A 14,915-nucleotide genomic window follows, 5' to 3' on the forward strand; every position below is an offset into this window, starting at 1 on the left:
GTTGCGCACGTGCACCAATCCGGTGGCGTGTGCAGTGGCAGCGGCGACTACTGGCCTCCCTTCCGCTCTTCTCATTGGGGGCTTTGCTTTTCATCTCTTCTCGGTATCGTCACCACGCGAGCTCGACGCATGTTGAACCCCCGCGACTACAGGGCTGCCCTGCTTGACCTGCTCACGTCCTCGGCAGCCGAGTCGCAGGAGGGGGAGAGCAGAAAGGTTGAAATGGACGCGCGCCACGTGCCTGCCGACGCTGCACAAGCGCGGCGTCTGTACGTCCCCGCACTGCGGCTTGCTCGCCGAAGTGCGCCATCGCCTCCGGGGGAGGAAATGGACGCCGCTGATCGCATGGCGCCAGCAAACTTGACAGCGGCGGCGGCCACCTCTTTCCCTCCCGTCGCCCCAGTGAACAGAACCCCTTCCACTCCAGCAAGCCACTGCGTCATCGAAGACAGTGTGCTCTCTGGGGGGGAGGCGCAGGCGTCGGCCGACGGCACTTCGAGTGGCGGGCGCTCGCGGGTGCGTGACTGTCTGGCGCATGAGCCTCCCTCCAGGGTGGCTGTTGAGGAGGAGCATCGCCCTTCTCTGATCCTAAGCTTCATCGACAACTGCATCTGCGCCGGTGTGCCAGAGGCCGTGATCGCGGATCAGGTGCAATTTATGGTGTCCTCAATGACGGAGTCGCTTGCCCTTCACGCTGCCTTGCACGCACGACAGCACAAGGACCGCATTCGAGAGTACGAGCTGAATGAGCTGGCGGCAACACTGGAGCGTCAGCGGCTGCAGTTTGCGCAGCAGCAGCAGACAGCACTCCCCGCGCGAGCCTTTCACCATACACTCTTGCCCTCCTCCCAAGTACTCGCCCCACCCCCACAACTAAACTACGCGCTTCTGCAGCGGGGCGAGCGGGATGTGTGCTCGTCCGCGCAGAAGGCGGCGGATGCGCAGCCGTTCCACTATAAGTCCATCTCGCAGCGGCTTTCAAACGACCTGTGGTCGGCTTCCGCTATCAAGGACGAATCTCTGCCGCACTCCACCGACAACGGGCGGCCCACGCTGCCCTCTCGGCGCACGGGGAGTCGGGGCATGCACACTCTGCAGGGCTGCGCCGGGAGCTCGCAGACGGTTCCAGTTTTCTCCTGGCGTCCGCGCACGTCAGCGGACCCCTCAGGCGCAGAGACGCCAACAGCCCCCGTTGTGCGGCCTGCGAACCACGAGGCTGGCGCAGCCGCGGAGAGTAGCCGCAGTGGCCGCGCACGCGACCCGTCGTGCCACCATCGCCGTCACAGCCGCCATCGCCAACCCTGCGACGTTTGCTACCCAAGCGCACCATCAGTGCAGCCCTCTTCGCTTCTCACTGCACACACGGCAGAGGTGAAGGCCGCCCCCGCCGATGGGAGGCCCGCTGCCCAACAGTGGAGCCCGACGGCGCAGCGGCGGGAGCGGCAGTGGTCGACCGCCTCGCAGCACTACATGAAGCCAACGCACACCAGTTTGACACGATGGGAATCCCAGGTGCCGTCGATGGCGCCCCTGCGCAACACCTCGCTGGGGGGAGCTTGCCATCTTCGTGAGCACGGGCACGGCAAGCTTGTAACGGCGCGATGGAGAAGCGGGGGCAACTCTCCACCCTCAACGCGTAGAGCCGCGTCAGCAGCTGCAGGGCGCCGCGCAACTCCGCTGAAGCTGATTGCTCGGTCTACCCACAGCAGCCGTCTTCGCGTGGCGGCGACTCTGCGCCGGCAAGCCTCATCCTCTCCGTCGGCTTCAGCGGCATCCCTCAACGATGAGGATGGCAATGCCGCGGTCTCGTTGACGCGTACGCGTTGGGGGCGTTTGGGTTCTGTAGATGAGTCGCGCACACCTGAAGCTGAGGAAGCAGTCGCACCAAGCGCAGCCGCAATGAAAGATGACTCCCACCGCGCGACGCTGGCGCAGAGGCCCACTTCGGTGATGCGTGTCGATCCACGGCCTGGGGCACCATCGCCCACCCGCTCTCCTCGCGCGTGGAGTGCTAGCGCGTCCCTTGCAGGAGGTTGTCTTTCCATCGACGCCGAGCCACCCCTCAACGCTAGCATCACCCGCAGCAGCGGAGATGGGGCGGCGACAACGGCAAGCCGTGCCTCTATGCTGAACACTTTGCAGACGAGAGGCGGCAACGACAAGCACCCGTGTTGTTCAACCACAGCATCTTCTGCATCGTCCTCGAAGCCTGCAGTCTCTGCCTCGGCTCCCGCAACGCAGCGCTTGGCGTCCTCGCAACACATGCAGGAAGCAGCGGAAGAGAGGCTGCTGCTATACGGCTGCTGCCAGCATGGTCAGGGCCACCGACCGCATCAGCCGCGCTCGAGCACACGAGGCGCAGGCAACGTATTACGGCTTCCCGTGTTTGCGGCTTCTGTTGTGGACGACGACAGCAGTAGCGCCAACGTCTGCGTCACCAGCCCTGAGCTGCAACTTTTCATGGAGCTCAGCCAGCGCAAGCTTCGTGAGACGGAGCGGGTACTGGCAGTGGCACCCACACCGTCGCACGTTTCTTCCGTTTCGCACCTTGGCCAAAGTCCCTCGTCTATACCCATTGCGAGCGTGTCGCCATCGTGCGCGCTTCGGGAGAGCACTACTGTGTCCTCCTCTGCACAGCCCTCTTGCGTCGATGCACAGCGGACCTCGCCGCTCGCCAAAGGTGGGTCCGACCGGCCGCTGGACGCCGTGCATGTGCGACAGCAGCAGCGGCTCGCGGAGCTGCGCCGGCGCCTCAGTAACTACGGCACGGCCTCGAGCACGCCTAGTCCGAAGAGTCATCGTATTTCGGCTGGAGCAGCCGCTTCAGCAACTCAGTCCTCCGCTGATATGGACGAGGTGCCGCATGACCTCCAGCAGTGCAGCTCCGTCATCCCCCAGCCCGACCACGCGCCCCTCGTCGTGCTCGAGAACTCGGCGCTGGTACAGATATCCCCGACCTCGTCGGACGACGAGAAGGGCAAGCACGACGAGGCAGGCTGGCAAAGCGGCAGACACGGTGGCGCGAGAAAAGTTTGTATGCTAGGCGGTGAAAAAGCGTAGACAGCGCGGAGGTGTCGCGCACAGAGCGCGGCCCACGCACAGACCCGCAGGGGGGGCGCATGCGCTGGGGGCTTACCTCTTCTCCTCCTCGACACACACACACACACTTGCCTTCTCGGTTTGTTCTGCAAACATTAGAGGGGAGGAGGAGAAGGGCAGTAGGGGGGAGGGGGTGCGGTGCTGTCCCTGACTGACCCCACCCCACCCCCACTGCCCATTTCCCGCTATCCTCCTCGCTGGAGAGCGCGCAGCTTTCACCCGCGAAAACATGCAAGCATTCACATGAGGGGGGTGCGCTTGAACCAGCCTGGAACGCATGCGCCCCTTGCGCGCTCTCGATGATGCCGCCCCCCCGTCCGCCCTCTCAAGCCCTTCCGCGACGGGCGGGAAGACTGCAGCTCGTTGTGCCCTCCTCAGCGTCCCTCTCGCGCGCCCCCATCTCCTCTCTCCTCTACCCGCTGAGCGGCCACGCGATTTTTGTGTACAGGTACGCACTCAGAAGCAACGCGGGCCCACACTTTGATGCCACAAATGTACGGCACGGATATCACGTTCTGCCTCTTCCCCCTCGGGGTCGGGGACGCTGATGTGGAGGTCTACGGCGAAGCCCCACTTCTGCTCACCGCCAGGGCCTCCTCCAAGCCGGAGGCGATCCTGTCGAGTCCCCTTGTCGTCGGTGTAAGCGGCGGCCCTGCGCTGAGCGGCACCGTGGCAGGTGTCGAAGGCAGAAGTGCCACACAGGACGCAGATCAGCGCCACGTCACCTATGCGCCGTCCCCACCCTCGGGCGCTCCCCATCCCCCCCAGCACGCAGCGCCGGGGGAGGGGGTGGTGCATTTGAAGGCGGCTGTGGCGTCAGGCTCCTCGACCGCCGTCAGCATGCACTACGTGGTTGCGAATCATCTCAGCGACATCCAGCACGGCATCGTGCTTGCGCGGCGCGCAGCGGCGAGAAGCTTGCCGTCTGTTGCGGCAGCGACTGCACGGTCCTCGGGTGCGGCAGGCCTTCTGGAACCTAGCGCTGGCTACGTGGAGTGCTGTGAAGGAATGCGCTGCTACTACGCCTGCCCGATCGAGGACGGTCGGTACGCCGCGGCGGTGATGCTTCCTGCAGCGGTGTGGCGCCGGCTGGGCGGTGGTGGCGACGGAGCTGTGTTTGCCAACTGGCTTGTGCAGACCGCTCTTCGAAGCAGCGCCGTGCCCGCAGATAGGTTCTTGGCTGGCGACTCGGCGGCAGCGTGTGCTGCGCACGTGCCCCTCCATGCGCGGCTCGCGCGAAATCCGTATGAAGTGCAGCGCCGTATGGAGTCGCAGGTGCGACTACTGGCGAAGGCTGTCGCGAATGGCGCCGCGCAGCCGCGCACGTTTGCAGAACGCGAGACGGCGCTGCGGCGTATGTGCCGAGAGGAGCCGTCGCCGCTGCGCACGCTCCCTTGCCTGTGGCGGCGGATGGAGGAGCTGTTGCGGGCCGCCACTAGCTCGACAGACGCGGCATCCCTGCGTGGTGTCATGCCGACAATGGGTCTGCCGCGCACAGATACGCGCTATGCACTGACTGCTTCAGCTGTGTGGTACCGCGGCACCCCACTCTACGGCAACACCGGCAGCTCTATCGGCGCCGCATGCCGGCCTGCCCATGCAGCCGAGCTGCTCCGCTCTGCCGCGCTGTCTGCAGTTCTAGAGGAGCTGAAATATGCAGCTGACGCTGCCGCCGCAGGGGCGCGTAGCGTAGGCGGTGTCGAGTACGCGAGTGCTGATGATGTCACGACCCGATTGCTGGCTGTGTGTCTGCTTACACGCGCGCCGTACGAGAACGAAGGCAGCTTGGGTGCCGGCACGCGCGTCAGCGGCTACGTAAGTTTACCGATGCGCATCACTTCCGCCGCCGAGTCGCTTGCACATCCCTCCAGCGCCACCTCAACAGCCGCACCGCCATTGGTCTCTCTGGCCTTCACGAGCGCTTCAGGGTGGACAGTGGCGGTTCTGCTGCGTGGCATGCGCGCCCCCTTCCTCGGCTCCCCGCTCTCCTCCATCTTTAGTGGCGTGCAGCTCTTGATCGAGGAACATTTCGAGTCCCTCAGCTTTGTGAGCCTCGTGAGTGAGGCCACTGCAGCGATGCGCACCGCGTGGAGGCGCCCCGTCACGCTAATATCGCCTCTTGCTGCCGAGTTGGAGGCAGCTATCTGCGATATTCGGGTTGGCCGACGCGGTCCCGCGGCAGGTGAGCCCACACGCACATGCGATGTGCTCCTGTACCACTTCAACCATCGTGCAGCAGCAGCCGCAGCGGCCGCTGCGGCTGCACGCAGGGCTGTAGTCGGTGCCTCGTCGTCCTCATCTCCGTCCACGTTCTTGTCATGTGCGTCACTTTGCCGCAGAGACGCGCACAATGCTGCAGCTAGTACGCTCTATCCCCGCTGTGCACTCGGCGAGGGTGAAGCGTTCGGCCTCGATGGACCGCAGACGGTGCACGGAGGCGGCGCGGCGGTAGAGGCGGTGCTGCAAGCAGCCATGCGGTATTCGCAGTTGGCGGCCCGTGTGCAGCGCTGCTGCAGAGGCGCAGGGGCGAAGAGTGGCCGGCTCGGTGTCCGGGGTCCTTTTGCCTCGTCTTTGTACGCCCAGCGCCGCTGCCGGGCCGTGCACTCCGTGCTGAGAAGCAAGGACGTCACCAGAGTGGTGCAGGCGATGCCACATTGTACCTCATCGGTTGGTGGTGCCACTGGGCGGGCTGCGCAGTACGGTGTCACGTACGTGGTCGTGCTGATAGAAGCGAAGGCGCCGGTGCCAGCGCATGATGAGTACCGCGCCTTCACGTCGTGGCTGCTGTGCAAATACCTTTAAGAGCAACTATCCATGGAGGCATAGAACTCGCTGCAAGACCTGCACACACACACACACATACACATACATCCTCCTCCTCTCAGCCCCTCCCCCTCCTAGCCCCTTTCCCTGGAGACATGCACCCGCACGCCAACATAAATTGAAGCAGCGGCACGCTTGCGCAAGCCCTCGAATGGGCCGCACGCGAATGGCCGCACAGCATTAGCCCATAGACAACAGATCGCGCAACGCAAAGAAAGAAAGGAGAAGGCGCCGTCCCCAAACTCGTCCACTCTAACGCCGCGCGCGTCTCGTGCGTAGGGGGGGACAGCGTGCTTGTATGCGCGGTAAGCTTTGCAAGGAGAGCACACGCCCGCCCAACAGGTGAGCACGGGTGAAGCACGGCGCTCTGAATTTGCTCTGGAGCGGGGGGGATCAGCGGTGCCACACTCTTTACAGGCGCAGACTCGCTCTCCGCCTCCACATTGCGCCTTAGGCTTGTATAGGGCGAGTGTATCGGCGCTCGTGCGCGTGTCAACGTGCCATGGCAAGGCCAAGTGCGATGCGGAGGTATCCCTTCACGTGTCAAGTAGTGCCTGCGCCCAGCCCAGGACAGCACACATGCACACGTCACTCACTCCTCTCTCCAGTTCGCTCTCATACTCCTCACATTCGCCCATGTCTGTTTCTGTGCGCCGCTACCCCCCTCCTCCTCCTCCTCCCTCTCTCCGCGTCGATCTGAGGCGAGCACCAGCAGCGCATCCTGATGCGTGCGCTCGTGTGTGAACTCGCCCTCATCCCTAACACTCCCCCCCAGACATTTCGCGCGTTGCTGTGACGGAGACGCTGCGCAGCTGCCAAGCACACCTGCGCAACTCCCTCCCACCCGACCCACCCGCGCGCGCATCCGAACGTTAGCGGAGGTGCACGCAGAGAAGAAAACGACGACGACGCCTTTTGTTTTCTCTTCGGTTCTGCTTTACTTCTCCGCCTCCGTCTTACACGCGCAAGGGAGGCTAACGTCATCGCCGGCGTCAAGCAGCAGGATTCATCATCCCTCAGTGCACACACACACATACATACATACACACACGCACAGAAGCCCGCTTTGCCCCCTTGCACGCCTCCAAGTATGTTCGGTGCCTTCAGCTCATCACTCACCACCCCTCCGTGGCGCCACCACATGCAGCGCGAGGAGGATAGCCTCGTGCGCGAGCTCATGGAGGCAAGCGACGTCGATGCCGTGCTGGCACGCATGGAAAACAACCATTTCCGGCACCTGTCGCCCATCATGCGCAAGCTGACCTCCTACGAAGCCGCAGCGTCTACCTCGCCTCGTGCCGGCGCGCCACCACCACCGCCGCCGCCGGAGCTGGAGCCATCTGTTTCACGCGCCGACCACGGAGGATTTGGTGGCAGCGGTGATTGGGATGCGCAGTCCTCGCCGTCGTTACTGCAGTCCGCCTACTCCTACGCGCCGCAGTCGTGTGGGGCTGCCTCGCCGGCCTCGAACCCGCTCCACACGAGTCTGCGCGATGGCGACTTGGACATGCGGGCATCACCAGCAGCGCGCCCGCCGCCACCGCCACAGCAGACGCAGGCGCAGGGGTCGTCATCGCCAAGGTATAGTGCTGTCGCACATGATCCACTGGACGCGTACCGGCGACCGGCGAGCGGGACCGCTGCTGCAGCATCTCGCCCTCATCACCACGAGACGGAATCACGCTATCAATCCACGATCGACTCATGGCTGTGGCCTGACGGGAAGGCGCAGGCGAGCCGCGCTGTGCGCGACGACGAGCGGCCCCTTTCAGGCAGTCGTGTCGGCCCGTCCGCCGCAACGCAGCAGGTGCACGCGGACCCTGATCTCAACTTGGATGCTGCTGAGAGCGGGTTGCGGCCGCCGCCGACACTGAGCAGTTCCTGGTCCCCGCGGGTGAGCCGCTTCCACGGCAGCGCGGGTGCGGGGTTGCCACGCGTGACGACACGGGTAGCATCCGCATCGCCGCTCCACTCCTCAGCGTCACGCCTTGGTGCATCTGCAGGTGACCCAGGTGAGCTCGAGAACGCGTCGCAGTCACGTATAGCTCGCCAGCTGCAGCTACTACGCAACTACCGGCAACTGGCCGAGCTGTGCTCGTGCACCGACAGCCCAAGCACTGACCTGTTCCGCGCTCTGCCATCAGAGGAGCTCGCACGCTTCCAGGCAGAACAGCTCAAGGGGCTGGCGCAGCGGGAGCAGAGCCCCATCACCGTGAACAATAACTACTTCTTTGGCAGTGGCAGCGGCGACAAGCATGGAAGTAGCCGGCGCGCCAGCGGCGTTGATGGTAGGCGGTTGCGCGGCGACAACAGCGATCCGCTTGGGACAGGTCATGTAAAGTTGAGCACCGGAGCGGCGCCAGGCAACTCGCGCTCGGCGTCGGAAATGCTCAGCACTGAGAACCGCCCCCCAGCCGCGGCGAGCCACCGCACCTCTGGGACCTCCTGGCTGCAGCGACAGCGGCCGCCGCTGCTTCCTTCGCCACGCGCCGTGCCGCTGCAATCGCCGCAGCTATCCTCCGGGCCTGACTCCCCTGTAGCGACACCACCGCTTTCGCTACGCGGCGGCTACCTCGCCCCGCCCTCGCCAAGCCGCTCCCAGCGCGGCCGCAGTCACTGTAATCGACTGCTTGATGCGCACTACACTCCGACGGCCACCACGGAGGAGGCCGGATCGAGCTACACGGAGGACGACGAAGACGCCGACTACGCTGGAGATTGCATGGAGAACAGCGGCGGTGAAGACGACGAGGATTATGGCGACAACGGCCTCGGATACAGGCGCCCGCCGCCGCGCATTATTGAGCGCGAGCAGCATCGACGCTTTCCCGCCGCGAGCAGCGGCGATGACGCGTTTCCGTCCTCTACAGCGGGTGGCACGGCACAGCCCCCGTTGGCCCCAGCCACCTCCCAGCTGATGCACGAGCGTCAGAGCAGCTACTCAGGCGACTGCGTTAACGACGAATTCTTCACAGTCATCAACGAGCATCCCCTCAACACAAGCAACAGCCCCCAGCATGGCATGCGCAGCGGCTCTGCCACGCTCACGCCTGGTGGGGTGCGGAGCAGTGCGGGCAATGCCCCTGGTAGCGACGGAGGACGGCGCAGCGTGTGCAGCGCTATCAACGTTCTTGCAGGCGAGCAGGAGCTGCGCAACAACGTGCAGCGGCAAAACGCGGGTGGCAAAGATGGTGACGAACCCCGCCGCACCTCCCAGCGCCTCATCTCGGCACCGCCGCTTTCCCAGCAGCAGCAGCGGCGCAGCTTGTCGGCTGCCTCTAGTGTGGCAGTGCAGTGCGGCGGCGGCGCTCTTACAGACCCGGGAGCGTCACCGAAGTACACCGTGCTGCAAGGCCCACCGCCAGGAAGCCGAGAACACGAGGGCAGCGCGCAAGGCTCTCCTACGTCTGCGAGCCGTCGCGGTGGCAATACCGAGCGCCTCGTGCGCACAACACCCCCACCAGAGAAGAGGCCCGCTGGGGAAAGCCGCGCCGACGGTGCGGCAGCATCTGGCCCTCAAAGCGATGGCCGGCGCCCGGAGCGTGATGGTCCAGACGGAACGCCGTGCTCTCGCCGGAAGGACGGAGCCCGGCGTGGATGGCGGCGGCGCGGCGCTGACCCTGACGATGGCAGCAGCAGCAGCAATGGCAGCGAGGTGGGCAGCGCGCATAGTGGTACCTCCGGCAGCGACAGCGCGTGCGATGCCCCTGGTAATCCGCAGCTGCAAACCCACAGCCCCCGTTCCTCGGCGCAGAACGAAGAGCAGACGCGTCGGCGCCGCAGCGAGCGTGCCAGCAGCCGACGCCGCGGGTACGACGACCGCAACGGCGAAGATTCGAGGACGCCTCGAAGTGAAGACCGCTTTGGCCGCAAGCGCGCCTCTGCCAAGACGCGCACACGTCAGGAGCTGCGGAGTCGCCGGGCAGAGGGCAACAGCAACGGCGGTGGGGGCGCTCGGCGCCATGACGAAGACCGCGAAGCCGCTGATAGCGCGCGCTCCGCTGCTTCGTACTCGTTCAGCTACACCACGAGCACCGACATCAGTGACTACGTGCCCGGCAGCTACTACAGCCCCATTCGGTCAGGCTATCCACGCGGGAGCGCGAGAGGTCCGCGTAGTGGCATGGGCAGTCCTGGTCGTGGTGGGCGTGGGGCACGCGGGGGCGCCTTTCAAGCACCGTACGGGGGGCGAGGCCGTGAGGGGGCCATGCCGGGGCCCTACCGCGGTGGTGCGCCCGGTGCAGCCGCTGCTGATTCAAGGGGCGAACACGGTGAGAGTCTCGAACGGCATGGTCGACGCTCTGCAATAGCAGGAGATGGCATGCATGGAGGCGTCCACGGTCCGTACCGCTGCGACGGCGGCCTTTCCCCGCAACTCGTGGCACCTCCGCAGCAGTCACAGCGAAGCGGCCAACGCCCCCCCATCGGCATGGGTGCACGAAGTCTAAACACGGCCATGGTCGATGGCTCTGCAGGAGTGGTGAGGCGCTTGATGCGGTTGCCAGACGGCCGTGTCATACCGGTGACGTCGCCCGAGGCGCGACGGTACTATCAGGCGATGCGCATGATGGCGGCGGGAGCCCCTGGTGCGTGCACGAGAGCGCCGATGACGGTGCAGCAGCGGATGGGGTACAACCCCGGCGCCGCCGTGCATCAGTCTGGTCTGCCTTCAGCTGCAGGTCTCGGTGGCATGCCCTCCACGCTGAACATCTCGCCGATTAAAGGCGGTCGTGCCGCTTCACCGTCAGTTTCCCCGAGCGCTGCCATGACAACCCGTAGCCATCATGGAGCGGGCAGCAGTGGTCCCCACGTTCAACCCGGGCTGCTCTACGGCTCTCTTCTGCCAAAGGCTCGGCCCAAGACGGCTCTTGTGGTGGAGGAGGATGAGTACGGTCGATCCCACAGCGTTAACATCCGTGGAAGCCCGAGCCAGGCGCCGCTGCTCGAGCGTGGCGGCGTCTGCCCCGTGGAGTCTGCCACCAACAGCACCATCCAACCATGGCGCTTCGTCAGCAACGGCACCCCACAGGTGGACTTGTTTCCAATCATCGGCGGCGCTGTCAATGGCAGCACAAACGCTGGGGTAATGCCACTGGAGTGGAAGTCGGGCGGATCAGGCTGCGTGGCCGGCCGTAGCGGGCATGTCCCGGTCGCGCCGCGCGACAAGCTCTCCTCGCACTACGTCCCTCCCGGATCACTAAAAGGACGCAATCAACTGCAACACTCACAACCGCAGCCGCGAAGCGCGACGGTGATCGCTGCGAACTCGCCTGTTTCCTCGATATTGCACCTGCCTCGTGATATGCCTGCCGCGGCGGCGCCGGCTTCTGGGGCGAGTATCAAGCAGCAGGGGCATCACGCACTCCAGCCCGCTGACGCCGGGCAACGCCGCTCAGCTCTCCCCCTCCATAGCAGCAACCTGCACCACGATGCAGCCCCAGCACCGGTGATGTACAACGACGCGGCGCAGTTGCAACGCAGCAATCTCGGCGGCTCTAACGCACAGCAGCGGTACATGCCGTTGCAAGGGTCGCTGCACGGAGCGGTGCGGGGGCATCACGAGTCGGTGCTGCAGCAGCAGAACAGGCCCGGCTCGAGCAGTACAACCGCCGCAGCTCGAAACGCCAACCTGCAGCGCTTCGGTATCGCAGCACTGCAAGGGTAGACTAGATAGCCATTGCGAAGCACCTGTGCGCCTGTCTCTGTGCAGCTCTGCCCCTGCTTACCGGCGTCCTCCCTCTTTCCCCGTCGCTTCTATTCCAACGACGGCTCTTGGGTTCCCGTGCGGGTGTGCCTCTGCCCCCCCCGTCTGTTCGCATCCCCTGCCCTTCCTCTCTCGCCCGTCAGCTCGTTTTCTTTTTTGGCTTCGTTAGACCACACCTCTCCCCCTCTCCCACGCCTTTTTGTGTACGCATGCTACGCCCAGTGCTTCCTTCCTCTCCCCTCCACCTGCCTCTCGAGACGACTCGCGTGCTCCCATACACGTCTGTGCATGCCTGCCAGCCTGTTCGTCGGTCGCTCCGCAAGCGCCATTCCTCGGCAGCGGTGGGCCGGCACCTCATGGCTTCGCACCTCCCCCTCCTCTCCTCCCCTCCCCTTCGCAACGATCGACACCGTTTTTGCTAACCCGCTTGCCTGCGTCTTGGCGCTCCCACACACACGATTAACGTACACGCCCGTGCTCTCTCGGTGACTAAAGACCCTCTCTGTGCGCGGGCAAGGATTAGAGAAAGGGGGGCAGAGAGTTATCTGCTCCGACGCATAGAAGGCGCACGTCATAACATCGGCAGGGTCCAGTCGTGCGCATCAGCAGTGACACATACAGACGCACACACACACACAGACACGCGCGCGCAGATACGTACACCCCACATGCATGCATAGAGATCCAAAGAAGTAAGCAGGAAGAACAACACGGCGGCGTGCGACACGAGCCGATCATCATCGGTCGGAGGGCTCCACCCAACACATACCGCAGCACCACTCACCACCCCTCTCTCTCTTTCTCTCGCTGTTTACACAAAACAACTCGCCCGATTTGTGTGTGGGGGTGTGTGTGTTTGTGTTCGCGTGTTGTCCTCGCATTCGCCTTGCACGCACCGCAGCATCGGAGAAACATGGCGACACTGTCTGCACCGGCAGCTCACGCAGCGCAGCCCATGCCGAGTCGCAGCGAGCTGTGGGCAGACAAGTATAAGCCACGCTCCGTTGCTGAGATGTGCTATCCAGTCTGCGCGAACAAGCTCAAAGCGTGGCTGGAGAACTTCACACCGGTCGGAAGCCCCAGGGATGATCCAAAGAAGCCGCACGGCGTGCTCCTCTCCGGGCCTCCGGGTGTGGGCAAGACGACGACAGTGTACGTGGTGGCGCGGGAGCTCGGCCGCACCGTTGTGGAGTACAACGCAAGCGACTTCCGCAGCCGCAAGTCGCTCAAGGAGAACGTGTCGGACCTCATCAGCAACCGTGCCTTTGCCGCGAGCGCCACGTCATACACGGAAGTAGTTTTGCTGATGGATGAGGTGGACGGCTGTGACGTTGGCGGGGTCGGCGAGGTCGTGGAAATGCTCAAGTCGACCCGCGTCCCGATCCTGTGCACGTGCAACGATCGCTGGCACCCCAAGCTGCGCTCGCTTCTCAACTACGTGGAGGACCTGCGCTTTAGTCGTCCACCCTGCAACATCGTGGCAAACTATTTGTGCGACCGTGTTCTGGCGCGGGAGGGCGTTTCACTCTCCAAGCCGCTCCTGCAGGACATTGTCAAGAGCTCCGGCAGCGACATTCGCAGCATGCTCAACAACCTACAGATCTGGTGCATGAAGCGCGCCTCACTGGAGCAGCGGCAGCTGGCCGAGTGTGCTGCGCAGTCGACCAAGGACAGCGATGCCGGCCTGTTCGATGCCGCCGAGTACTTCTTGCTGCAGGGCACATCACGTGGGCAGCGTCACTCCATCGCCGAGATGCAAGCCTGCTACTACAGCGCCGACCTGATCGATATGTTTGTGCAGGAGAACTACCTGCACTACAATCCACAGCCGGTAGATGGACGTGATTGGATGGGCGCCGTCTCGCAGGCCGCCACGTCGATTTCGAGAGCGGACGCAGCGCAGCGCATCATGTATTACGAACAGAACTGGTCCGTGTCCCGCTTCCACGTCCTGTGCTCAAGCATTGCCCCATGTGTATACACGCGCGGCAAGTACGAAACCTTCATGACGGGGCAGCAAAAGTTCTTTGACATGCAGCGACCCGTAAAGTTCCCAACGTGGCTTGGGCACAACTCCTCCGCGAATAAGAACCGCCGTCTGCTTCGCTGCGTCACGATGCAGGCGTCACACCCGGCAAAGGGCGTATCAGGAAACCAAGAGGGCGTGGTCGCGGACTACATGCCGCACGGCTGGGAGCGTCCTCTAACAGTGCCGCTGGCGACGAAAGGGAAGGACGGCATCGATGACGTCATCGCCTTCATGGACCAGTACAACCTTATGCGTGATGATTGGGACCTCGTACAAACACTTCCGCATTACAAGCACATGCAGTCGCCGAGCTCTATGACGCCACCAGTGAGCATTGCCACGGCGGTCAAGAGCGCCTTCACGCGTGAGTTCAACAGGACGCACCGCTTTGGCAGCTTCGCGAAGAGCGCGCTCAAGCACGGTGATGAGGAGACGCAAGACGAGGAGGAGGGTGAGGGAGAGGGAGATGGGGGGAGCGGTGCAGGTGGCCGTCGAAAAACAGAAACGGTGATTGCGGACGGTGTGACGGCCGTGAGCGGCGCGGGTAATGGCGCTGCTGCCACGAAGAAGAGAGGCAGAGCGACCGCAGGCACTGCCGTCGCCTCTAAGATAGCAGCAGCAGCGAAACTTGAGCCGCGGGCAAAGAAGAGCACACCAGTCGGCGGCGCTGCCGCGCCGACTGCAAAGAAGAAAGCCTCGCTATCATCGACACGGGCAACAGCCAAGGCATCGGCGGCGAAGACAGCAGCGAGGCGCAAGCGCGCGCGTACGGCATCCTCGGAGAGTGAGGAGGAGAGCGTATCTGCAGAATCGTTGTCCTCCTTCTCGGTCTGTAGCAGTAGCAGCAGCAGTACCTCCAACAGTGAGTAGGCGAACGGCGGCAAAAAGGCGTCGGGTGGGTGGTGGTGATGGTGAGGTGTGGGGTCCGAATCGAAGCACGCGCCTCTCATCGAACAGAGAATGCGCTGGTCCTCGTGTGAGTCATCGCTGGCCATCTAATGTGGGTGAAGTGGTTGGAAGAGCAGCCCCGTGGGTGGGGGGGTTGCCAGCTTGGCGGATGTCGCAACAAGCCTCCAAACAAGCAGTAAAGAGAAGGCCACTCCGCGACGCAGTGCGTGGGAAAAACGGGAGGGGAAGGAGATGCAGCACCGCCTTGTCGCGACTCAGTGCCTGTCCCTTCATACAGTGCAGCCTTTGGTGATTGGCGCCGTCTTCTCTGTGAAGCATGCAAGCACAGGAGCGTCGAGCGCGCCACACACC

The 14,915-nt window shown here is 64.0% G+C and overlaps 4 protein-coding genes across 4 annotated transcripts; all 4 read left to right on the forward strand.

The window, feature by feature from the left end:
- Positions 1 to 129: 129 nt before the first annotated feature.
- On the forward strand, positions 130 to 3,060 carry LSCM1_05044 (uncharacterized protein; the record flags this gene model as incomplete). The annotated part of the gene is made up of 1 exon (XM_067322521.1): positions 130 to 3,060. The coding sequence occupies one exon, from the start codon at positions 130 to 132 to the stop codon at positions 3,058 to 3,060; it is 2,931 nt and encodes a 976-aa protein (XP_067178384.1).
- A 531-nt stretch (positions 3,061 to 3,591) lies between these two features.
- On the forward strand, positions 3,592 to 5,901 carry LSCM1_05045 (uncharacterized protein; the record flags this gene model as incomplete). Its single annotated transcript, XM_067322522.1, has 1 exon — positions 3,592 to 5,901. The coding sequence occupies one exon, from the start codon at positions 3,592 to 3,594 to the stop codon at positions 5,899 to 5,901; it is 2,310 nt and encodes a 769-aa protein (XP_067178385.1).
- Positions 5,902 to 7,012: 1,111 nt separating this feature from the next.
- Positions 7,013 to 11,587, forward strand: LSCM1_05046 (uncharacterized protein; the record flags this gene model as incomplete). The annotated part of the gene is made up of 1 exon (XM_067322523.1): positions 7,013 to 11,587. The coding sequence occupies one exon, from the start codon at positions 7,013 to 7,015 to the stop codon at positions 11,585 to 11,587; it is 4,575 nt and encodes a 1,524-aa protein (XP_067178386.1).
- Positions 11,588 to 12,539: 952 nt separating this feature from the next.
- Positions 12,540 to 14,525, forward strand: LSCM1_05047 (uncharacterized protein; the record flags this gene model as incomplete). The annotated part of the gene is made up of 1 exon (XM_067322524.1): positions 12,540 to 14,525. The coding sequence occupies one exon, from the start codon at positions 12,540 to 12,542 to the stop codon at positions 14,523 to 14,525; it is 1,986 nt and encodes a 661-aa protein (XP_067178387.1).
- Between the last annotated feature and the right edge of the window lie 390 nt (positions 14,526 to 14,915).

This window comes from Leishmania martiniquensis, chromosome 24 (assembly GCF_017916325.1).
Source record: "Leishmania martiniquensis isolate LSCM1 chromosome 24, whole genome shotgun sequence".
NCBI lineage: Eukaryota > Euglenozoa > Kinetoplastea > Trypanosomatida > Trypanosomatidae > Leishmania > Leishmania martiniquensis.